At 41.6% G+C, this 26751-nt stretch overlaps 1 protein-coding gene across 3 annotated transcripts in view; it reads right to left on the bottom strand.

The window, feature by feature from the left end:
* Nucleotides 1–26751, bottom strand: part of MEGF10 (multiple EGF like domains 10) — a 163301-nt gene that overhangs the window by 19507 nt on the left and 117043 nt on the right. For all 3 annotated transcript variants that reach the window (XM_060296162.1, XM_060296164.1, XM_060296163.1), the window contains exons 10-17: nt 22428–22602; nt 21020–21140; nt 20051–20214; nt 17689–17791; nt 4914–5060; nt 3585–3719; nt 2930–3058; nt 1441–1569 (exon numbers count right to left, since the gene is read on the bottom strand). In XM_060296162.1, coding sequence (XP_060152145.1) covers nt 1441–1569; nt 2930–3058; nt 3585–3719; nt 4914–5060; nt 17689–17791; nt 20051–20214; nt 21020–21140; nt 22428–22602 — 1103 coding nt within the window. The remainder of the gene's footprint in view (nt 1–1440; nt 1570–2929; nt 3059–3584; nt 3720–4913; nt 5061–17688; nt 17792–20050; nt 20215–21019; nt 21141–22427; nt 22603–26751) is intronic.

The raw sequence follows: 26751 nt of genomic DNA, 5'->3' as shown, positions 1-26751 counted from the left end.
GCATCACATGTGCTTTTTAATCTTCCCTTTTTCTTACAGAAGTTTTAACGAAAGCTCAACTTTCAAGAAACAGAGGCAGAGCATGGATGCCAGCATGCAATGACATCATTTCCACATAATTATCCAGCACCTACTCTGTGCCAGATTCTTTTCCTGCATCCTCTCATTGAATCTTTTCAATAACCCAGAAACACAGGGATAGATATTCTCACCCTATGGATGGAAACTGAGCCCAAGTCACACAGCCAGCAAATGGCAGGATGGCAGGGCTACAATACAAACACGGGGAGGTCTGGCTCCAGACCCCATGTTCTTCCCACTGTGCTGTGCTACTTTTACTTCAAAAGGTCTCCTGATTGAAGCAGGTCCTAATTTTAGAATTATGCACAATAACTTTTCCTTTTTCTTTTCTCTGAAGAGCTGAAAAACTTTCTATATATACAATCCTGGCAGAATATGCTTGAGACAACCTCCCTCCTCGTCAATTTTTCCTTTCAAATCACGGCTCAAGGTCTACACCCCCTTCTAGAAACTTCCAAAAGACTTGTTCAGTCTGTTCTCTAATTATGTTCTCTAATTAGTATTAAATAAGAGTTGACTGATTTCTGACCCATCTTTCTTCCTCAGCTCATTTCCGTGATTTAAAATTATATATTATTATTACTGATCACCATAATACATGCTTTCCTGTCTTGCCTCCTTTATTCCACTGAAGACAAGAGGGCAGAGATCAGTCTTCTTATCCCAACAGTACTGAGCTGTGGAGTACTTTGTACATTATACCCTATGACGCTAAAAACCTCATAGAAGAAGAGACAGTGAAGACATTGTGTGACATAAAATGGAAAAAAAGAACTAGTGGTTCTTAAAGCATGATGCCAGACTGACATCACCCCTTGGAAGGCTGTTAGCAATGTGAATCCTCAGGTCCCACCCCAGACCTAATGAATCAGACACTCTGGGAGCGGGGCCAGCAGTTGTGTTTATCCAGCCAGCCGGGTGATTCCGGAGCTCGCTAAAATTCAAGACCCACAGAATTGGTCTTCTCCAGGAGCACACATTAGGTCAGGCAGTGAGGCTTGTTGTCTTCACTTCCTTTCTAATCACTGCCACTTATCCTAACCTTTGTGCTGCCAGAATAAATGAGGGAATCTCAGCCATGTAAATAGGGCCTGATGAAAGGAGAGAAGTGAAAGAAGCTGCACACCGTCACTTACAGCATCGCTCCACCTCAGTGTCCTGATACGACACAGGGACAGCAAACCTGGAACGTGGTATCTCTTAACTGCCTAGAGGAATTTAGATGTCTCAGGGTCACTGGGTGACGAAACCCTCCAAAGCCAGGAACCCTGGGGAGCTCAGCTCATGCATGCGCAGGGCAGGGCCGTGTCCCCTGGGGTGGGCCCCCCCTTGGAGAGCCTCCGAAGGCATGCCACTTACTCTGAGTGCAGTAGAGCCCCGTCCAGCCCGGAGTACATTTGCATTCCCCATCGTAGGCGCTGCAGAAGGCCCCGTTGTGGCAGTTGCACGTGTGGATGCAGTTGGGACCCCAATGCACAGGTGGGCAAGCTGAAAGCACAGCATGCATGGAGAGCTCTGTGAGAGTCCTGAGGCCAGTACCCCGAAGAGAGGATCCCACCCGCCTTACACAGCTCCTCGCGTGTGACAGGTCAGCAGTGAGCATAGGGACTGAGAAAGACCATGCTCCACATCAGTCTCAATCCCGATGGTAATGCTGATGGCGACAGCAGCCATCATGACGGACATGGTATTCGTACACAGACTGCAGGGCGAGGTGGGCAGAGTAAACATCATTCCAAATTTACAGATTTAGTTATTTAACAAATGCACATTGAGACCTATATATGCCCAGCACTGTTCTAGGCTCAGGGGAGATAGCAGAGAACAAGACAAGGTCCAGACCACCCTCTGAAAGCTTGTAGTTTAGTAGGGGAGGCAGGCAAACCAACCAATCACCCAGCCAGCCAAAAAAATAAGGGCAGTAAGGACTATAAGAAAAAATAAAATAGGGAAAGGGGGACAAGAATGATGGGGGCTACTCCTTTATGGAAGGCCTCTCTGAGGAGAGGACATTTGAGCAGAGACCATATGCACAAGATGGTGTGACTCGAGAGAAGTTAAGGAACCCAAGGTCATATAATCCACCTCTGTGATGTCTAAACCTGCACGTGTCACTCTACTCTAGAGCTGTCCCTAGAGGCTTGTTTTAAATGTGAAGGTTCCCATTTGTTTGTAAGACTTGGTTTACTGTAAAAACTCTTAACTGGACAAAGCAGAAAATAGTCAGATTAAATCATTAGGGGTCATCGCCTACTGAAGAGCAATCAGAACCTCAGATAAAGTATCTGTGAAATAACATTTAAAATTATGGGGTAAAATGATTTGATATACCAAAGAAGTACTTTTTATTCATACTAACACTTCAAGAACTACTTAAAAGAAGAAACACGGTTTCTATATGGTTACCCAGTAGGGAATATGGCCCCAAGAAGATAATAAATAAATATGAAGTAATTAAAAAATGAAAAAATTTTCTCCCATAATTGTGTGTACCATTTTTGCCCAAGAGCAAGGGAAAAATCATAGCTGACACTTGAAGTCTGGAATGAACTTCTGAATGGATTTTCTGAGTACAAGACCCTCATTTTACAAATGAAGAATCATTTTAGTGAATAAGCAAAGTGCTACCTATTTAGGTTCTTTCCAAGACATGAGTTGGATTTAAATTCGGGACCACTGCATAGAACTCTTACTGAGGGGAAAAAAGCCACTTAAAAATTAAAATAACATATCTTATAATTATTCATATAGTCTTTCTTGATTATTTAAGTACTCATACTTCAATCCTAAAGAATTTGAAAACAAATGTAAATAAATGGTTTATCAGTTGTTCCCAAACAAGACTTACGTTGAGAGCAGTCACTGCCGATCCAACCTGGGTAACACTGACAAGATCTGTCAATGGGGTTACAGGTTCCATTGTTGGTACAGGTGCAAATTCCTGCACAGTTTTTCCCAAATCTGCCACTGGGACACACTGTGAATAAATCATAGGTCAGAAACTCACAATTACATCTCATCTCACAGAACCCTAGACTCAGGATAGGAAATGACTTTAAAGGTCATCAACCCAGCCGTCCATTTGGTAGCTGCCTCTACTCAAGAGCATCCCTCATCCTGAATGAGCTCATTTTTACAAACATCTGAAGCCAAAGACCCTCATTAAGGCAACATAAATCCGGAGACATCACCCCATTTCTAGAAATCTTCCTGGCTCCTTACTCAGGGAGTCAAAATCCTTCCTCATATTGATTTTTCATGGAAGGCTGTTTCCAATTAAAACTGAAAAGTAGCACAGCTCAGAGAATAAAGAGATTGTGCTGGATTGGCAAGCCAGCTTTTCCAAAGCTCAAAGTCATATTTACAGAAGCTGCAGCCACAGCACACCAGAAGGCACCGCTAGCTGCTAGCTGAAGACGCACGTGTCCTTTGGGAAGCCTGAGGACAGGCTGCATGGGGCGTGCTCACCACCACGTATGTCTCCCAGAGCCTGCGCACCCTACCTTCATTGCAGAGGGCGCCTGTGAAGCCAGGCAAGCAGTCACACAGGCCTGTGATGTGGTGGCAGGGCCCACTGCTGTGCACACACTGTGGACACGTCTGGCTGCAGCGATGCCCATAAAAACCAGGGGAGCAGACTGAAAACAGAAAGGAAATAGTTATCTTCCCGGAGATGTGTTTCTCTCTTATTCCACATAAGGATCTAGTTCAAGTTTGAGGTAAAAAAAAAAAAAATTCTTTTTAGCGATACTGAGGATTTTCCAAGTATAAAACAACAACAAAAGGAATGAGGGCACTCTTTAATAATGAAAAGAAGCCAGTAAACTCTGAATTGCTTCAGGGCAGGCAAAATGTCTTAGTTCTCTTTATTTTCCCATTTATGGCCCCAATTAGCTCGAAGCTTGGCATAGAGCAGGGGCTTGAGGAATTTTTGTTGAGCAAATAAATTAAATAAATAAAATTCTAAACACTAACAAGGCCCAAATAAATACTTTCAAGCCACGCGTTAATCCTTTATTCTTTAAGAGTCATTTCTGGCAATAAATAGATCTACAGTCAGAATTAAAAGATTGTTCCTCCTCAAAATGGTCCAGGTTAACGACTGTGACTGAAAAGTGAAAAAGCAAAATGCTTTATAATTAGGCGCTTCCCAAGACATTATTTGGATTTAAGTATAGAATGATAGCATAGAACCCTTAATGCAAAAAAAATCATAATCAAAAAAATAGAATAATGTATCTTACAATTAGTCATATATTCCTTTCTTGATTACATTTACTAAAAGATTGAGGGAAATCTTATGGATCACTCCCTAACTCAAAAATTCTGTTGACCAATGTCATCAGCCCCCATTTTAAGCTCTGCAATCCTATTTTCCCCCGAGCACTGGCTTTCAGACTACTAGAAGGACGTATGACTTGCCGCAAAGTTTGGCTGATGTTGACTTCTGGTAATTGAGGTAAGGTCAATGCCAAAATGGTTGAATAAAATAGTTACAGGTCAATGGATTTCTGGAACACCATTTGCAAGATTTAAGGCGGGATCAAGAAACTGATGATGATGCCAACGAGGCAATGAAATCATTCCTGAGAAGAAATGGCTAAAGCCCCATCTGTTAGGTTAGTCCTGAAGGTTGGAAAGAATGAAGCCTTTGGGGAAGGGCTATCGAGTGAGGCCAGCTCTGCAAAGGACAGGGTGACCTACGCCACTCTCCCCTGCCCTCGACTGCAACAGAACACTTCTATGAATTGAGGGGTGGGACAGAGATCAGGATTCTGTACACAGAGATCTGAGAAGGGAAGATGGAAACCGCCGTCTAACAAGACACTTACTTCTCTGACAAGTGGTGCCTCGGAACCCTGGTGCACACTCACAGATGCCGTCATCGGGGGAGCACGAAGCCCCGTTTTTACAGTAGCAGGGCAAGGAGCAGTTGGGGCCCCAGCGTCCCTCAGTGCACACGCTGTCACAGTGGACACCTGAAACAAGGCACACGGGCAAGGCTGAGTGAGAAGCCGTTGGGGCGGGCGCCTGGGATGATAAGTCAGAGACCAGGACCAAGGTCACCGTATCGACTCTGAGGTATCACGGGCAGCAGTGAGTGGGGATGATGCAAGGCTTAAAATCCACTTATACACATCAATACATCATCATATATTGGATCATATATCATGCCGTCATAACATTAAAATAATCCCAGAACTGTTTTCTGTAGCGTCATAAAGGAGAAGAAATAGAACATCTTTGTTATACTGATTTTTCTTCTTTAGGAGGAGAGAGCAGGGGAGAAGCCCAAGGGCTCTGTCTATTGAAGGCAAAATTTATAAAAAATACTATATCCTTTAGCCGCCGGCAACTTCCTCCCTTCCCCATTCTTTGTTTTTATGGAGAAATGGACAAAGTGTAAAAAGATAAGGTGAAGCAAAAGGTGGTTAAATTGTGTTACGTAAAGAAAATCTTCCCCTGGAGCAAACAAATAAACACAGTCTTAAAATATTTTGAAAATACAGTGTGCAAGACAGAAAGATATACTAATCTGTGCCACGAAATTCCTCTTTAAACATTTAATCTGCCACTGGGGAGACACAGGCAGAATATCACAAATGAAGTTACTCATAGCTGTTGTCTAAGCTATTGATTATTATGAACCCATATGCAGGTGTTTAACTCTCAATCTGGAAATAGAGAAACTTTAGAATCAGTTATGAGTGAACAAATGCCTAAAGGAAACAAAGAAAATCCAAAGTTGCAAAAAATAAAAATAAAACCAGGTTTTATTTGAAATAAATGGAAGTTTCTTTTGTAAATCTGTATTCGAAATGCCACAGGGGGCTCTTTCTTGTAAGTCAGAATACTTCACAACTCAAAGAAATGCTCCTTGCATTGAGAGGCAAGAAGAATGAGTTATAATTAGGAGTGAACTGGAGACTGCTGGCCTCAGACCAAGTGAAAACACAGTAGGAACAAGCCCACTCCCACTCTGACGATTCCAGAACACGAACTCCGCCCGCACCAAGGAGGCTGACAAGGCCCTGTTTTGTATTAAAGTTTTTGCTCCTAAATTGATTAGGAGAAAAGTTACCATGGCCCAAACCTTAACACAGAAGCAGCCCCAAACCATAAAGTGAACGTTGCTAACTGGTGGCCAGTCATTTCTGCTGAAATAACTCCACTTTTGACTGTTCCTGTTTTTCTCTATCTGAAAGTCTTCTGCATGGTACAGGCTGTTAAGTAGGCATGAAAAAGCACAGATCTCATTGTGTTTCGCTTGAACTTACAACAGACTGTTATTTTAGCTTGGCTGCTGGCTGAAGAAAGGCAAGCAGGCCTGTTAGAAGCCAATTGGGGTTTAAGTGTTCCTCATGAAATAAAACGTGGAATTTTGGCCTACTATGATATTTTCTTTCTTGAGTTCACAAATATTTGATCTTTCTTTCAAATCTCGTTCGAAAAACTGAGATGGAATTGCAAATGCTATGTTCCCCAAGTGTGCTAAAGCTGCCCCAGAGCCTTAGCTGGTGTTTTGACTCATAGCTCTACTAGGCAGAAGCATCAAATGGATTGAGGAGCAAACCACTTTGAAAGAGGCTGCAAATCTAAAGTTTGTTTTCCAAATTTGAAAGAAGTACCCATAAAGGTAACCCGCTACAGGCTTCACTCTCTATTCAAGTTCAAGTCCTGAGCTCTGATGGTGAGCCAGGACTCCTATTTAGCAGCAGCTAATATGGGACACCCGCTTCATAGAGATCCAGACGACCCTGGCCATTTTGGTCTAGAGCTACCCAGGCAAATCCGAGTTAGGATTTTAAAGAAGTGGAAGCTGAATGATTACCTGGTTAATCTGAAAATCATCCTGAAAATTAGTCCTGATTTTTGACACTTTTTTTGTGGGACAGGCATTTGCAGGAGGTGGAGATTTAGCCATTTATGGTGGCTAAAGGTCTTGAATGAAATCTCTACATGACAATAAATGCAGTTAAGATGGAATACACTTTCGATCAAAAAGCATATGCTGCTTTTTCACATTAGAGATTATCATGATTTATGTATTAATTAGCACATTCTCAATCAAAGCATGTCAAGAAAAACGACGCCAGGGCAGATTGGCAAATCAGAATAAAGTGATCCTTTATCTCATATCTGTTTCCTCTTCTCTAGTAGGTTTGTCCAGCTGGTTAACATAACCGTCCGTTACAATCAACTTTATCTAGGTAATTTTCATAGAAGTAACAAGGCCCCTGATATAGCAAGGAGATCCATTGCAAAGATAAGCTTTTTTTCACATGATTTACCTGTCATTTCATTTCCAGAGAATCACAGGGAATTCTAGAGATCATCTATCAAGCCTTCTGTCTCCAATCATATAAGCATATTTCAACAGAACCAAGCTTACGTTTAAATAACTTTTATTTTAGGGCTGCAAAGAAGTCTTTCCTTGGCAAGTAAATTATAACAATTCTAGTACCAACTTGCTTTAAAAATTCAATTCCTTTTTTTTTCTCTATCACTAGTAAAAGTGAGTCATCATTTTGCAGATATTAATGCCAAATCTATTTGGAGACAAATATAAAGCATGTTTCAGTCAAGGGGCAACTCCAGGAAAAAAGCATGAAGCTGTCTTTTTTCCTCTTGCTGCACCATTTTCTCCTATTGCTATTCCTCCCCTCTGGACCTCTATGCCCTCTTGTTATCTTTCATTTCATCCTACAGTCAGAAAAAGATAAGATAAATGTATCATTGCTGAGGTGTTATCTTCTCTAGAAAATATTAGTATTTTAAGACAGCACACATGTTAGAAGCCTAAGAAATAAATCTCTAGCTGTGGAATTTCAGGCAGTAGGGCTGACTGAAATTTAGGAGGTAGTACTGAGGTAAGTGCTTCTCTAGGTCACACTTGGTATATGGCCACTGATATAACCTCCATATAGGGCTAACCCTGCAATGAAACTTTCTCCAGGATAGGGAATTGTAAGTTTGCTTTAACCATTTGGGGGGGGGAGGGGCTGTGTGTTTTGTGTGTGTATTTGTGTATGTGTTTTATTCCTTAATTATTTCCATTGTTCTTATCCTACTCTTTGCCAACCTTGCTGGAGTGCTATAAGACGTCTTTTTCTTTCCTTGTTTGTCAAAGACAGAAAAGAGAATTCAGCTCGATAAACATTCAAGGGGTCTAGAAACTGCTGGCTTGCTCGTGAAAGGTTCTCTAAGAAAGACCTCCAATTCTAGAGTGATAATGGCCCCAGAACAGGCATATCCAACCCTGTCTGGGGATCATGATTAGGGAAGGAGTTACCTTGTGAAGGTGGAGGAGGGTCCCAGGCTAACAGAATGGTGGGTGCAAGGTTCATGCCCTAAGAAGTATGTGTCTATCCTTCAGAAATCACAAGTGTTGGGGACAGCTGAAATTGGTGCTGGGAAAAGCAGGAAAGGCAACGGGGCAGCAGGCAGTGGTCACATAGGGAAGAGCCAAGGATGCCATGCTGTGGAGTATGAGCTTCCTCCTGGTGTTAACAGAGACCAGATGGACAATTAAGTAGGAGAGAGGCATGGTTAGATTTGTGCTTTGTAGGAGGGAAGATGATGGTTTGAAGACGATGAGCCTGGAAGAAAGAAGACATGTCAGGTGGCTATTTTGGGTTACCCAAGTAAAAAGTGATAAAAATGACAAGGTCTTGAATGAAATCAATGGCACCTGGGGGCAAGATGCATTCCACAGAGGTGCAGGAGAGAATGCAGATGAAAGACCATCCCCCCGCCCATATTCCATCCAGGGTAGTTTAGGAATTCTGGCAGCTCTGTGAGGGAGAGACGGATGATGCCTGCTTTTGTTCACTGCAGTGCCCAGCACATGGAGGGTGTTAAATAAATGTTTGTTGAATGAGTCAATAAGCACAGTTCCTCTTTCCAACATAATATTCAGAACCATTTTCCAACTGTATGGAGCAACCATATCATTCTTTGCTTCTCCGAAGAAGTTACGAGAAGAGCACTCAAACCAGGAAGCCCAACACATGAATGTTTTGTGTACCTAAAATGGGGACTCTTCCCAGCTAAGGGGGCGGAAATGTCTGCTCTGCTTATTTTGGGCAAGACAGCTTAGGTCTGTGATTTTAAATGTTAGTGCAGATTATAAAGCAATAGAAGAATTATGGGACATCTTAAGGAAATTCTTTTGGAATGTTTATCAAAGTACAGATAGAGGCTTTAATACGAGTTAATTCAGGAAACAACTTCCTACACTATTTGGAAGAAGGGACAAAATCGGAAGGGGATATCTTTAAATTTGCAGGACTCTCTAGTTCAATGGAAGCATTTTTTCCTGATAATGTTCTAACACTGATAAGGAGGTCTGTGCGGGACTGTTTTTGCCAGGACTGAGGACAAAGAGCTCTTTGACAGCCTTCACGAGTTGCTAGGCAATGGCTGAGTGATCGTGATAAACTTCAGCTAAGCAGCTCTAAAGAAATGTTCGTGCATTTAATGCCTGATGCATTATGCCCACGGTCTCCACGTGAAATCAGCATTCACTAGGCATTTGTGATTGCATGAATGCAGTAAATAAATCATCTGGGGTGTCATTATTTCCCCAAACTCCTTGTCTTGCTTAATTGTTTATATTCCTCATACAAGTATTGCAATATTTGGGGCGTTAATGAATGAAGGAAATGATTTTGATTTGATGTCTTGTTCCCGAGCAATGAGCTACTAAATATCTATTAGAGCAAAGAGTGAGATTTGTTAACAATCACTGGGCCTGGTGATTATAGGAGAGAGGAATTAAATTATTTAGTCATAACATTATCTCTGCTTTTCTAATCCTCTGGACACCTGAAGCAGAGGCGTATGGCAGTATAGACAAGTGACTCCCTGGCCTATCCACCTCTGCCCACACAATGCCTTCCCTGAGAGTCATGAATGTCTTCCTGCCGGCCAGGGGCCGGTGCCACCTCATCTTCCTGTTCCTAGCACCGAAGCACTGCGGTTGCATACAACGTGGAGATACTCAATAAATGGTTGTTAAATCAAATTTTTCTCTTTCGATACCATAAACATTAAAGATACTCAATAAATGGTTGTTAAATCAAATTTTTCTCTTTCGATACCATAAACGTTAAAGGAAGAAGGAACTGCTATATTGGTAGACAAGTTGAAAAAAAATCTTGATAAATAAATAATGTAAATCAGAGATGTTTGTATTTGCAGTGGCAACACAAAACACCAGAGAGCATGGCCCGCCTTAGTCCGGGCCCAGATAAAAGCAAACAGAACGGAATGCCAGGCAGATTAGGGATCTGGAAGCTTGGCTTTTACAACAGCCTTTCTTTTGGGAGGGCGAGCCCCTCCCTCCACCCTCACTTTAGGGACCCCATGTTCTGCTTTTAAATTACTCCCTCCCCCAAGACCATGTGACAGACAGACATATGCATGTGCTAAACATTTCCCACCCTCCTGCCCCAATATCTTAAAGGGTCAAATAACGAATCATTTGCACTTGTGGCTGATTGGGTGCAAAGCACGTTGATTAAAACTCATGTGCACTTCAATTTGCACTTCTATGTCACTTGACAAAGAAAGTTGGGTCTCCCCTTACTATGACAATTCAGGCATCACCGATCAGTGTCCGAAGCAGCAGCTCTCTTACTCAGCTGGTCAAACTCGGTGAGTGTGGGGAAACTTAGAAAGGGGGACTGTCCTTCTGGAGAGGTGCTGGGACCACTGCAGGCCTGGTTCTGCTTGCTGAAAAGAGTAGAAAAGCTGGCCTCTTCTCATGAAGTTGCCTGCAGTGTTTCCTCTTTCCAGTGCCCCCCTTCCTGGCTGAGCTCAGACGAGCACCCCACCTCTCTTCCTACTCTCCTTTCCCCTCCTCATCATTATCCACGCCTTGCTAGTCCCACTCTCTATCCTAAGGCTCCTAGACTTTGCTTTGGCATCTTAATCTCCTTTCCCTCAGTTTAGCATTTAACTTTTTTGTTCCGGAATGAATGTATCTCTAAGCCTCCTCTAGTCTTTTGCCACTGGCTATGAGGTTTTCTGTCGCAGAAATGCTCCCATGGACTCCAACCTCTTCAATCACTAGAGTAGCAAGGTAGAGCAGAAGCCAACCCACAGATGGGTAATTGCCCCTGCAATTACCGGGGTAACTTTTTAAATAACAGACAGGGCCAACAGGTAAGGTTGTGCAGGTTGTACACTGCACAAGAGCCCCTGGCTAAAGGGCTAAGTTAAAGCAGAAATCCAGCTCGTTGCTTTCTACCACCAAGAAGCACACCCTGAGGGAATTCCAAATCTTTTCCAAATTTGTCTGAACGGTACTTTATGGGCTGGCAATGGCTCCATCCTCCTCCTCATGCACCCTCCAGACTGTCATTTAGTAGGTGTGAAGTGGGGATCAGGAATATATGAGTTAAAGGAGTTCCCAGGTGACAGTGATCTTAGCCAGGGTCGGGAACCAGCCTGGAGACTGCATATCCTCCCAGACAGCTGGAATGAAATCTTGATTAGCTGTAACACTCAGCAAAGAGGTGATCTAGCTGACTGAAGTCAGAGCAGAAAGGAAGGGGAAAAAAAAACATCAGCGTGTTTCTGTTTTGGGGAAAAACTTTATAAAGCATATCATTCCACTACTCTGGAAACACACATACACACACACACATACACCTAACTATATTTCACTGACACCTGGAATTTCAGAATAATGATTTTGAAGAGGCAGTCTCATTTTATTAGAGTGTGTGTGTGTGTGTGTGTGTGTAGCAGAGGTGTGGGAGAAGGAGCCCAGGACACAGCCTATATCTTGTTGATGTTTCATTTTTTCCCATTTTTTTAATGCAATCTGCCTCTGTTTGATAAAGTAACCTATTGGCTAAACACATCAATAAATTAAGGTTTTAATTAAAAACATATAATAAAAGTGCATGTCTCTTCTTTTGAAAAATGCTACATTTCTTTTGGAAATAGTATCTGGGATGTCAGATGCAACTTTTGGTTAATATTTATGGTAGTACATTTTGAAAACTTATTTTATGACTAGGTAAAAATGGGACTATCAATTATAGTAGAAATAAATAAGAGTCTTGTTTCTTTTAAGAAAAAAGACTGTCAAACATTAGAAAAGAGAGTGAAGTTACAAGGATGGTGATGAGCCCCTTGGTGAGAAAGCAAGCTGACCTCCTCAGTATATCATGTCAGTGCCTGACTTTCTCAATGTGGGTATGTCAGTTTCTTTGCAAAGAGGGATAAAGGTCTCTTGACCCTTCTTTCTGGATCCATACTCCTTGGCCAGATCAGCCTCTCCCCATCCTCAGCGGCTGAGCACATTTGGTGCCTCTACAGTATCTTGACGATTTGGTCGAGGGAAGAGCCCAGGTCCCTGTGTTAGATTTCATTGATTCCTTCACAAAAGCCTCACTGTCATCCCACATACTTGCTACCCTCTCCAGCGATTCTCAACATTTCACCTAGAGCAATCTCCAAAATAAGGAGGAAGGAAAAAGAATCACTTGCTTCCCTGGACTGAGGTTACTTATTTTGCCCCGAACCTGATATCTAAAGGAAAAGCAAAGCTTTCTTCCTATTTTGAAATGTCTTTATGAGGCACTTACTCAAAACAAGTATGTAATGAAAAATGATGAGTCTACCCAGTTTTGACAATGAAACGGTGTTCTGTGTACATAATACAGAGTCTACTCTTCTTTCCTTTTAGAAAAATAAGCCAATTCTTGATCCAACTGTAGGGTGTTTTCCAGAACTTCAGGAACTTTCTTTTCCTCTACATATGTTTGCTTATACAAGTGTGTTCTGTTGAGTGCAGGAGATGACTGCTCTAAAAAATGTCTCCCAGCAGTCTTAGATACTTACAGACCAACAGCCCATGCAGAAGACCCACAGGAATTAGACACTGGAGCCATGAAGCAAAGAGATGGTGGGCAACAAGTGATAGAACAAATGAAGCAGCAAAACTTCTTCCCCTTTGGAGAAGCAGACCAGTCACAGATGGACAGAGGATTACAAGATTATGTTGTGTGGGGCTTCCCTGGTGGCGCAGTGGTTGAGAGTCTGCCTGCTGATGCAGGGGACACGGGTTCGTGCCCCGGTCTGGGAAGACCCCACATGCCACTGAGCGGCTGGGCCCGTGAGCCATGGCCACTGAGCCTGCGCGTCCAGAGCCTGTGCTCCGCAACGGGAGAGGCCACAACAGTGAGAGGCCCGCATACCGAAAAAAAAAAAAAAAAAAAAAAGATTATGTTGTGTGACAAAGCCACCGTATCCCCACAGGAGCTCCACAGGTCTAAGGCCAGATGGGATCATTTGTCTTACCCCATGACCCAGACTATGGAATGTAACTAACACATTTTCTAGCTGGCTTCAGGCTAAATCATATCTCTTGCTTTTCTCATGTATACTAGCGCATGCTTTTCACAGGCTTGTTCTAAATCATCAAAGCAGGTGTATACTTGATCAATGACTGTTGTGTTCAGGAACATCTCACATTTCCTCTATATTCATAAGACAAAAGTAGATTTGGTGGAGTATGGCCCAAAACAAATGATGTGACTTCTCTGTTAGTTAAGTTCTGAATTTGTCAGGGGGGTAAAATGCTATTTGCTTCACTGTGGTCTTTGAGAACTTAGTACTGGTCACTAATTTGAGAACTTCAAGAACGCTGTGAAGTCACAAAATCTGGTTTAATCCCTGGAGGGATGTAGTTTTAACATTTAGTAATTAAGAGCCAAATAGAAACATGGGAAGGTGGAATTTCACATTGGGAAGTCAGTTATCTCAGTCTTTGCAAGTCAGGGAGGAATTAGAGGGCCAGGGAGTCCTTGTTTCTGTGGGTAGCTCCTATTGACAGAAAATGAAGTCTATTACACAAGCCTTAACCTGTTTCCCAAGGTAGCTCTCAAACACTAGAAATCAAGCACACTACAGTTTTTCTCAGTTTACTCCTGCCAGAAGCCAAAGAAGCTCTCAACAAATTCCAAAGGGCTGAGAGACACCACTGCAGAGGTTACTGTTGGCCTCCTGCGTTCAAGGATCTGAAGACTTAATATTGATAAGTTGGCAATATTACTCTCACGGATCTATTTATTCAATCCTCTTTAATTTTACACCTTGTTCCTTTGCAGGAGTTAACATGCTGATCCTAAAATACATATGGAAATTCAAAGGACCCAGGATAGCCAAACAATCTGGATAAAGAAGACCAAAGTTGGAAGACCCACATGTCCCAATTTTAAAACTTTCTACAAAGCTACAGCAATCAAAAGAGTATGTTACTGACATAAGGATAGGCATATATATCAATGGAATAGAAATGAGAGTCCAGAAATAATTGCTGTCACATTTATGGTAAATTGCTTTCTGACAAGGATATCAAGACAATACAGTGGGGGAAAGAATGTTCTTCTCAACAAATGGTGTTGGGACAACAGGATATTGACATACAACTGAATAAATTTGGACCCCTACCTCACACCATATATAGAAACAAACTCAAAATGTATCAAAGACAGAATGTAAAAGCTAAAATTATAAAATGCTTAGAAGAATACTCAGGCATAAATCACTGTTATCTAGGATTAGGCAATGGTTTCTTAGATTTGACACCAAAAGTACAAGCAACAAAAGAAAAAAGTAGATAAACTGAACTTTATAAATATAAAAACTTTTCTGTGGCAAAAGACACCATCAAGAAAGTGAAAAAATAATCACAGAGGGAAAATGTTTGCAAATTATATATCTGAAAAGGGACATAGAGCTAGAATATATAAAGAGATATTACAACTCAATAATAAAAAGACAAATAACCCAAGTTTAAAAATGAGCAAAGTATCTGAAGAGGTATTTCTACAAAGAAGATACACAGATGGCCAATAAATACATGAAAAGATGCTCAACGTCATTACTTATTGAGGGAATGCAAAACAAAAACACAATGAGATAAGGTTTCACACCCACCAGGATGGCTATAATCAAAAAGATAATAACAAGTATGGTGAGGATATGGAAACTTCATACACTGCTGGTAGGAATGCAAAATGGTACAGATGCTTTGGAAAACAAGTGCAGTAGTTCTTAAAAAGGTTAAACTTAGAGTTACCATACAACCCAGCAATTCCACGCCTAAGTGTATACCTAAAATATATACATCCACACAAAAACTGTACAAGAATGTTCATAACAGTATTTTTCATAATAGCCAAAAAGGTGGGAACAACCCCAATGTCTATCAACTGATGAATGGGTAAATAAAATGTTGCCTATCCACACAATGGAATATTATTTGCTAGTCAAAAGGAATGAAGTATTGATATATGCTCCAATATGGATGAACCTTAAAAACATATGCTAAGAGAAGGAATCCAGTTACAAAACACCACATATTATATGAATCTATACAATATCCAGAATAGGCAAGTTTACAGAAACAGAAAGTAGATTAGTGGTTGCCTAGAGTAGAGAGAAGGGTGTAGGAGGGTGAGTTGGGAGTAAATGCAGAATGACTGCTAATAGGTACTAATAGGGTTTTTGTTGTGGGGTGGTAATGAAGATCTTCTAAAATTGATAGTGGTAATGGCAGTACAATTGTTTGAATACACTAAAAACCACTGAATTCTACACTTTAAATAGGTGAATTCTATGATATGTGAGTCTATCTATCTACCTACCTACCTACCTACCTACCTATCTATCTATAAAAAGGTTGCTAGTTATCAGCACTGAGCACCATGGTCCTCTCATATAATTCTCAGAAGTCTTCATCCACGCTGAAAATAAATCTCAGCGTAACTTCCCTCTCCCCCCAGCACTTCTTGGACTAAGTCCATGCATGGCAGTAGGGTGTAAAAGTTAAGAGAGCTGGCTACATGGTGGGACAGCATTGGTGCAAATCCCATTTCTCATGTTTACTGACTCTGGGACTCTGGGTCAGGCCACTTAACTTCTCTTTGCCTCAGTTTCCTCATCTGTAAAAAGGAGAAAATAATATTTTCTACCTCATAGAGCTGTAAGCCTGCAGTAAGCGCTCAATAAGCATTACTTATTATTATTTCTCTAGAGTCTTCTTTGTGTGCATTTTTGCTAAAAGGTAAGGCCACTCCATAATTTCCTCAACATGACAACTCTGGTATGGAGGCTAAGAGTCTTCTCTGAAAGACCCATCTTCTGAAAATATGAACCATCACTGAAGAGAATACAGGGCTTGTTACCATCAATTTCTCTTTTAGAGGACAAGTTAAAAAACTATTCTCGAGGATACTGAAGAATCACCAATATGGAAGCAGCTCTGTCTTACAAATCCCTCTCTCTTCTCTAAATATATATACAAATATATTTAGACACAAATATATACAAAGGCACACACAAATGACTTCCAATGAGAATATAATTTTAAACGAAAGTTTTGGTGCATTTATCTACCTCTAATCCTGTCTCCAGTTTAACAGGATTTCACTCTAAGTTGGCAATCAGCATTTAATATTTCAATTTACTTACAGAAGAAATGTTCATCAATATATTCAGTTCATTCTTTCCAATATCCGATAACTTTCCTATTGCATTCCCATTAGTAATTTTTCTTAATGAGTGTTTAAAATTCTATTTTTTGGCTTCTTTTGTCTTCTTAGAACACCCTTGAATTGACATATCAAAAAGAAGAGCAAGATCCCAATTTGCCTGGGCATTTAGTGCCATCTCCCAAGTCTATATATCCTAAGTAAAAACATGGTTCTTCTTCCAAGACCACTGTTAGTTTGATAAACTTCCTGGCTGAAACCAAGAAGCCATATAAATAAGGAGAAACTTCTACCTTGTGGTTAGAAAATTTGTCCTCAATCATATTATGAATTTTTTTTTTTTTTTTTTTTTTGCGGTACGTGGGCCTCTCACTGTTGTGGCCTCTCCCGTTGCAGAGCACAGGCTCCGGACGCGCAGGCTCAGCAGCCATGGCTCACGGGCCCAGCTGCTCCGCAGCACGTGGGATCTTCCTGGACCGGGGCACGAACCCGTGTCCCCTGCATCGGCAGGCAGACTCTCAACCCCTGCACCACCAGGGAAGCCCCATATTATGAATTTTTAAGACAAATATTATTGTAAGAAATATTTCTAGTAATAAATATTTTAATATTTGCATATTAACCATAAAACTATTTAATAGTTTTGCCTCACTGAGGTGAACTTATTTTCTTATGGTTTATTTCAATCATTCTTTCCTCAATGCTCAAAAATACCACAGAGGTCTTGCTAAACTCTTCACAGCAATTCACAATTTTCCCTTCTTGATGACGTGAATTCTGATAGTTTATTGGGTTGGCCAAAAAGTTCGTTCAGGTTTTTCCGTAACATCCATACCAGAAGGCTCAAGAGAATTGCTCTTGCCTGATTCAACAAAAAGTCATCCCTGGATTACAGATTAATTAGGCCTAGCAGTAATACTTCTTGGGTAAAAATTTGTCCGCTTCCTGGAGACTTTACCATATTTTCAATTTTTTCTGAAAAGTTGACCTGTGCATGTTTCTCTGAGGTAGCAAGGAACAGCGCTAGGCACAAGTTGGCGTGTTTCCCATTTCAAGTAGTTTCCCATTTCAAGTAGTGGCCCTTGGTTCTCACCTGACCATCCGGGGAGGCAGCGGCAATGGCCCGTGGTGGGGTGGCAGCCATCCGCATGGCTGCAGTCACAGCGCTCGGCACAGTTCAGCCCATACGTGCCATCCTGCATGGAAGATAGCAATGAGGGATGGGAATCCCATGGTGGGAGATGAGAGGGACCTCAGTCAGCCGTTTCAGAAACAGCACCCTCCCCTCCCAAACACCTCTCAGCAGCATGCATTACAATCACCTCTTCCCATGTCTTCTTGGCCCCCCAAATATAGGCTAGGCTGCAAGAGGTAAGCATTTTTAAATCGCCCAAACCTTAGTTTATGTCTACCATACGAATGGTGAACCAACTATGCCAAACCAAATATAGGTAAACATGCCAATTAATTAAAATAATATTTATCTTACCATGAGCCACAACTCATAAAAATATTGTCTTTTTGTTCCTAAAGATTTTTATAAAATATTTCAGTACTCCTTACAGGGCATTTATTTTCCCCCATGGAGGTATAACTGACATACATTTTATTAGTTTCAGGTCTAAAATATAATGATTCGATATTTGTTTATATTGTGAAATGATCACCACAATAAGTTAACATCTGCCACCATACACGGCTCCAGAATTTTATTCTCCCACAAGGCATTCTATTCATTAGTGAAAAGGGAAGTCCCTGACCCACATAAAGAAAGCCTAAAACTTTAAAAATAACAGTTCTAATAATGAAGCTCATTTCCATAAATTGCCAATGAGATACATAGACCTAGGAGAAATTAACATCTTTTGTCACTTTTCCTAATTAGCATCCTCCTCTCCATGATGCCATCTAAACCACATGAAACATTCTGATTCAACCTCCTGAGCCAGGATGCAGTGTGTGTCGGCACCACCCCCACCCCCACCCCCGCCCTCATCCCCTCCCAGACCTTAATGTTTTCACATGCACGTCCACGTTGGTGGTCCAGCAGAGATGAGACTCTTCACGGACGTGATCATTTAGTTTGTGGGAGAGGAATGAAAGTTCTGCATTTATAAGCCCTGCTCTTTTGCCAGGTCCTGACTGAGGGAGAGTACTACAAACCTCCCACAGCACCAAGCTGCAAAATTACCAACAGGGAGGCACCGAGAACCAGCATTAAACAGGTAGTGGGTGTTAGATGGCATAATCATTTGTCTAGTGCTTACTAAAATAAAATATTAAAAAAACACTTTTAGGTTCTACTAATGTTTGTTCTGGCTTATAGGATTTAGCTTTGCTACAGTGTGAGCCACTAAACCATCTTCAGCCTTTGCTGATTTATTAATGCATCTAATAATATACGAAAAAAAGGACTGGGGGCTTTGCTTTGTCCACACTCAGACTGGGAGTGAAGGGTGATCTTCAAGCCCACCTCAGAGCACTGATAATCTGTTCACTGGTGGATGACAGGAGGCAAAGCTAAGCTAACTTTGTCCCAGGGGTTTGGAGGGCATGGAATAGCCTCCGGTGAGATGCTCTCTAGCTGCCAAATGGGCTGCACTTAATGAGGAGGAAGCCCAGGGAGAAAAGCGCTCTGTGGAAGGACCCCCTCGAGGGGGCCAGTTCAGGGGGTCATGGTGTCACCTCACCATCAGATGATCCCCGGGAGGCAGAGAACACACACCACTGAGAGAATGCTTAATGGCTCGGGAGCGTAGGGAGAGAGAGCAACGGAAAAGAGGGAAGGAAACTGGCCCCGTGCGTGAGAGGAAGCAAGTGAAATGGGCTGTTACTACAGAATGCACTACCCGTTGCCCACCCTGTTGGCCTGCGGCACACTCGGCACAGGGGTTCTGATGATGGGTGCCCCCAAAGTAGGTCAAGGGAACAGAGTCAGCCTTGAACCATGGAAATCTGTGGAGATTTGTGTTACTTCAGAGATATCTGTGTTAAAAGGCAGCTGTTTCCAAACCTTTCCCCACCTCACCGAGGCTTTCTGTGACACCATCACCACCCCCTTTCAATGTCCTGCCACTTTCCACCCCAAAGCCTGGAGGATTTCCATTATAATGGAAACACAATATTTGGAGAGTTGACAGGCATACACTGGGTGTTTGACAAATGCTGGTTACTGGCTGCCACGAAGATATGGGTATATTAGAATAGAGAAAACAGAGGGGAATGGTGGCGGGAACCAGGAGAGAGAGGAAGGGAGGGATTCTCACAAAGCTGCCTAACTAATTTCCACATCTATTCCTTTTCCTATCCTGTATCCAATCTGAGTTGAAACACCTCAATTCTTCTAGTAGTCACTATGGTTTGGTTCACTACCAGGCACTTTAAATCATGAAGTCTGCAAAAATAAGCTAACCCTCTGGCATCAGCTCCTCCCGGCCCTCCCAGTTGGGTCATACCTGGCAGGGAAATTCACATTTCTCCCCACGCCATCCAGGTGCACAGGTGCAGGTCCCATCCAGGGTGTTGCAGGCTCCGCCGTTGAGGCACTGGCATGTTAAGTTACAGCCAAAGCCCCATGTGCCACTGGGACAGCTGATGGAGCAGTCCACCCCGTGCCAGCCTGCCACGACAAGAGTGCCAGGGCACATGAGCAAACAAAGGCAGCAGGGAGCTCTGCCCAGCCTTTCCAAGCCACTCTTCACCTGAGAAACATCTCAGAGGTGCACAGAAGTGCCCCTGCCACAGCTCAGGGAGCATTGGCTCTGCCACGTAAAGCCTCTATCAGAAATGAGTTAAAGCACCCGCACAGCTGTCAAGGATGCCAACGCTGAGAAGCACTACCGGGCTACTGGGGGAAGAGAGATGAAGTGAAGTTGCACAACGTACATCACTCACTGTCTAATGTGCAGTGATGCACATTGTGGGGTGCTGAGTTTTGTTCAGGTCAGCAAATGAAATATTTATATGGGAGGGAGAAGGAAAGTTTGCGTTTGAAAGAACAACCCCATCTTTAAAGCAGGAGCCCATGAACCATGAACAGTGAGTATCCAGGATGCCGGCTGCTGCAGCAACTGTGAATAAACACAATCCGGCCCCCACGTACAATCAGGTGCTTGGCTGCATTCTTGTCAGGACTCCAGGCCAATCAATTTAGGGGAATGGACACATGTCTGCTTGCTTACGCTTCACCAAAGCACAGAGACTCACAGACTTTTGGAGCTGGCAGCGACTTCAGAGATAATCTCATGTGAGCCTCTCCCTTTGACTCACGAAAGCAGGAGAGCTCTCCCTGGCTAAGGGTCTTGCTGAGTCCAGGCACCGTATTTCTGCACAGCTGGAGCTAGAATCCTAGTTAAAGTTTCTTTCCTGTGCTTTTAGGAGTTAACAGGACTAGGATCAGGTAACAGACTCATTCACCCACTCACCTGCTTTGCAAGTACAAGACCCATCCACAGGAGAGCAGACAGCATCGTTTCTACAGCCGCAGAGAGAGGAACAATTTATCCCATAGGTTCCCAGAGGGCATGGGGTAGAGCAGTCAATTCCCTAGATGGGCGCAAATAGGAAAATGCATGCAATTTTACCACATGAAATAAGGCCAACACAAATGAACAAAAATATATCTTGTCCATTCTAATTACAGTCCCTCTCTAATTTTAACACATTGTATTTTTAAGAGTTATTATAACATCACCACTATACTAATTGTACAGATTCAAGGGCAATGCTAGCTGGCCTATATTTAGGATACAGTATTGAATAGGACCCCCAAAAAGCCTGCTGCCTTCATTAGTTTTCCTTGGTAATAAATAAATTCAAAACCCTCTGTCCTTGCTCAGAGAAGTAGATATAGAACAACAAACTGTAGCTGTACAATTACTGTCAATAAACATAAATATGAACTATACATTAAATTGCAATGCTTCCTAGACTGCCTTGTATAACGTGTAATACGATTAGCGGGTGAGGCAAAGGAATAAAACACACTCAGCCAGCAGCATGATTCAATTTATTATCTGACAGGGAGCTTTTAAACATAGAAGTTGGTTACCAAAGGTGACTGGAGGTCACCCTCCTTTAAAAACAGAAGACTCTTAAGGATAATTCAAGGGCTCAACCAAAGAATTGTGACACAGGTTAGAAAATCCTGTAAAGATCTCAGCTCTGAGACTTTATGACTCACTCATTCTATATTATGTGCTCTGGAGTAATCATCAACATTCTTCACAGTTTAATGTTCTCTCAAAAAGGGGAGAAAATAACTCAAGAACAACCCATTTTCCTTCAAAACAAAAATTTCTAATCTGTTGCTAAGAAATCCTGGAAACTAGGCAAAATTCTTTTCTGTTAGCTTATAGGCATATTGGAAAGGTCTAGATTCTCAAAGGGACTGAAAAACTTATATACTACTAATCCTTGGATATTAATATATAATAAATGCTAACGATGTAGTATGCACCTTCAAATTGCATGGAATTAAAACAAAAACGGTTGACAATAATACATATCCTACTTGGAAAATTTCTTTGCTACCTATAAAACATGATAAAATAATTACATAAGGAATAATTAAAATACATCTTACTTCATGACATATATTAATTAAATAATTAAATATTAATGCCACTTTATAGTCTCACCGGCTTGCCCAGTTATCATTCTCAGGTAAGTATATCTCTTATTATTACTTTTCTCTTCATTTTCTTTCTTGTTAATGATGTGATTGATTTTTAGCACATTCACTGGACTTCAGAAAAGGTCATATAAATCATGGTATCAATATGCTCCAAGCTGCACCCCTTATCTCCTTCCTCCACAGCCCAAGCCACTCACTTTGAATCCTGGGGCACAGGTGCACTTTCCTGTCACACTGTCACAGTCAGCCCCGTTTTGGCAGCTGCAGATCTGTTGGCAAGCTTCCCCGTAGAATCCAGGAGAACAGGTCTCATTACAGTAGAGTCCTGACCAGCCTGGCTTGCAGGCACACTCTCCAGACATGGGGTGACAGCTGAGAGACGTGGATGAAAGGAGCAAGTCACTCTCGGGTAAACATGACACCCAAGGCCCGTGCAAATGTTGCTTTAGCCATGATCATTAAATGTGTGGGTAATTCCATGCACGATCATTTAAACTTCATTCCCAGTCTTGGTATGATTTAATTAATCGGCTGAAACCTGATTGGTACCACAAATGTTGCATGAAATCAGCATCATGTTCTAGCAGGATGACTCTAAACAACTGTGTCCTTTTGTCTGAAACTCATTTTAATTTTTGTAAAGTGAAAGCACTAATTTGATAAGATGTCAACTAGAGGAGACTATCTAAAGAACTCCATCCAATGAACACTACCAAGTCAGTTCACCAGAGTGATGTCCAAGGAACTCCAGGAGCAGCGACCTTTTTAGTCTATTTCTTCTCTCGGCTCCCCATACCTGGTGGCAGAGCAGCTGTCTCTACCTGAAACAGCAGTCGCATTGATGGGCCGGGCAGCCAGCTGTCACCCCATAGCAAATGGACACATCAGCTGCGCTAAGAGGCACGGGTTAGCGAGGCTCACACAACAGGGTGCTCTGTAACACTCAAAACACATGTGCTTCTCGCCAAAGGAAAATCTGAACAATCAAACTAGCTCTGCTCACAACTGAAAGACTGTTGAAGATGGTGTTTCTCCCCTGATGGAGATAAAACCCTCCCCTTAACTCAGGCCAACAACAAAACCCACTGTTTCATCCAGACATTTGCTAAATGACCTCTCACCGGAGGACTGTTCATAGATTTTCTGCAAAAAAACCATGACCTGGAAGGGATGAAGACTGAGACTGTACATTCCAGCTCTCCCACTACCTGGTCAACATCGGTGAAAACACATAACCTCCCTGTGCCTGACATCCTAATCTGTCAAGTGAGGGTCTCAGCCACACCCCATAATCTCATTTCCTATCTCTTTTTCTTAAAGAAAAGGCCTGTGGGTTAGATAGTTTGTTACTCATTTTTAGAAATTTATTTAAATATACTTTTAGGTCCCTATTGCGACTAAGTGCCCAGAAGCAAAGGCCTAGGCATCCGTCACAAGCATTACTCAGGAAACATGACAGGAAGAAATATTCAAGCACAACTCTACATTTAAGATGGTTTCTTGGGTATATAAGGTTTGGACTCATAAGAGTTTGAATCTCAAATCAACTTAGAACTACTCAGATCTACTTATCTGCTATTTATCCTTGGGCAAAATACCTGGCATCTCCATGACTTTTCAAATTTAACCATCAAACACGGAGCTCTGGTTCTTCCCTTTCTTCATTCCTCACTCAGTGTTTCCTTTCAACTGCTTTCCACTGAAGTAATGGCACCACCAGCCACTCAGTGGTTTAAGCTAAAAACCTCACAGTTATCCTTGATAACTCCTTCTCCCTCATCTCCCATATTAACTTCATCACTAGGACCTAACCATTCTAACTCCAAACTATGTCTTGAATCTATCCACATCGCTCCATCTTCAGTGTCACCATCCCACTCCAAGGCAAGGTCATCTTTCTCCTACACTCCTGAATAGCCTTCCGACTTTCTTCCCTGCATTCACTCATGCCTCATCACCTAAAAAGTAGATCATATGGTATCATTTTCCTTAAAATTCTTCAAAGACTCTCTTTGAAGCCTACACTCAGAATAAAATCCATACTGTTTAATACAGCTAGAGTGAAGATTATTTATTGTCTAAACCAGGACATTTTTAAGAGTGAAGAGGGAGTTACTAATAATTACATTAGGGCAATAGGCCTAAACCAAACAGTTCCTGTGACACCAGATATATGATGACCCTAAATATAGCCCATAGGCCTTCATCATTTGGCTACTGCCTTCTTTCCGACCTCTTCTTTCATCGTTATTCTCTCTTTATTACTATGTTCAACCGCAATAGATTTCTTTTAGTTTGTAAGAGCATTGAGGTTTTTCAACTTAAGGGCTTCACATGGGCTATTCCATTTGCCAGGAATGCTGTCTCCCCACTCCTGGCCTAGCTCTCTCCATCTTCTCCTTCCAGGCTCAGCTTAAATCTCTCTTACTTAGAGAGGCCTTCCCTGACCACTCATGTTTCAGTTAGGTCTCTCCTATTATTCTCTTTCACTGCACCCTGCTCATCTCACCTATCACAATCTGTAATCTTATGTTTATTTTTATAATCCTTCCCCTGTCTTCTTTCCCATTTAGACTTCCAGCTCCATGAGGACAAGAATTCAGGGTGTTTTGTCACCTGGCCGTGGGCACAGTAGCCCACGGTAAGCACTGATCGAGCGAACAAGTGAAACTGTCAACAGTTGATGTGTGGTGGGGTCTGACTCCAGGGATCGTGCTTTCCCACACAAATCTGCTTCCCCTGATCTCTCGAAGTCATCCAGCAATGTTAAATTATAATCTGTATGTCTGCATACAAAGGCCAGATTTCCCCTAAAATTAGTTTTTTAAATGTCAAATTTATGACTTAAAAGGAATCACCATTAATTGCAGGAGACAGTCACTTAAGTGACATTTATGATGATATTGTAAGCAGGTGCACAGACTAGCACTGAATGTATGCTAACACCATGCTAAGCAATCCATGTGCATGATTTCATTTAATGCTCACAGTGTTAGGTATGATTCCATTTTATAAATGAGGGAAGAGAGACCTGGAAAGGAATTTATTCAAAGTCTTGCACAGGTAGTGGCAGAATCAAACTTGAACCCAGATTTCTTTCTTTGTTTTCACACCAAAGGAAAAGGAAGTTTGATAGCAGCCTGCTAGGAGGTCTATATATGAAAAAGAATTGCTAAAATTTAAATTTTAAAACTGCAAGGATAAAAGGGGTAGCAGGACCAATAAAAGCTTGTATTGTGCAAGAAGCATGGACAAATTTAAGTTTATTTTAGAAAGGCCCTACATATGACAAAAAGAAAAGAAATATTCCAAGTGATGGATTGGTTAAAGTAGTTCACCTTAAGATACTATTTAAAAAAAGGACATATTTTGATAGAAAATATTATTCTACATTAAAAGGTAGAAAATAATATTCATGGTATAGATATAAATGTTAAGCAGAATAGACAATTCGGGGACAGAGAATTGAACTAAGCTAGAGGCAGGCAGAGAAATTGATATTCAATGCCCCCCACTGAGTATTAGTGCAGCACACTGGTTCTCAAATTGATTGACACCAAAATTAGTATTCTGCAATTTGTAATTATATGTAGGAAGCCAGAGCACTTTGGAGGCATTTGATGGGTTCTCATGCAGGCAGCTTAATTGGTAATGAGATTTACGTGTTGTTGTTAGAGCAGCAGAGTGGAGGTTGAAGGGTAATATCCTCCTACCTGATTTCTTTCTAAAGAACAGATTGCTCTGTGTAATATGAAGATCGGATTAAACATAGATAGGAATATCTACCATTTTTTACACATATATAACTAGATAAAAATATTCTAGTAAAGTTTTTCAGTTTAAGAGTTAAATTATTACAGGTATCCTATATAATATTGGCTAAAATAGAATGAATCATTGAACTTGCTTTTATTCATTTCCTTAGATATTATTCATGCTCAAATATATGACAATTAGGTGGCATTTGCAAATAGGCACACCCTGATTGCCCACAGCTATTAAATGTCCTTATTAACAAGAGCTAATATACATATCCCATGTGGAATCTCAGTGAATCTTGAATTTTGTTTTCCTGTTCAAAATCATTTCCACTATAAAAGTTAGTTTTAAGAAGTCCAGTTCACAGAGAGTGTCCTTAGGCTCTATAACAGTGCTGTAATTTAAAATACTAATATCACTTATAAATATATTTAAATTAATTTCAACCTTACGATAGCTTGCAAAATAAAAATGGCTACAAACGCTTTGTAACTCCTCCCACTAAGAGGTGGAGTGTAACAAATCTAGACTTGGTTGTGTTACCTGCTTTGTCTAAAAGGACATTAGCAAACATGACAATAACCAAAGGTTTGAAAAGTGTTTCCACGTTGGGGCTTGCCCTCTCTCTTGCTGCTGTTGGAAGCCAGTCACCACTTACAGAAGCCCAGGCTAACCTGTTAGATGCTGGGGACATATGGCTCAGTCACTCCCATCACCTAGCTAAATGCTAGACTTGTGAGTGAGGAATTCCAGCCTCTAGTT

The sequence above is a fragment of the Globicephala melas genome, chromosome 3, assembly GCF_963455315.2.
Source record: "Globicephala melas chromosome 3, mGloMel1.2, whole genome shotgun sequence".
NCBI classification, from domain to species: Eukaryota; Metazoa; Chordata; class Mammalia; order Artiodactyla; family Delphinidae; genus Globicephala; species Globicephala melas.
The sequence above is the reverse complement of the archived record's forward strand: the minus strand, read 5'-3'. Positions and strand labels throughout refer to the sequence as shown.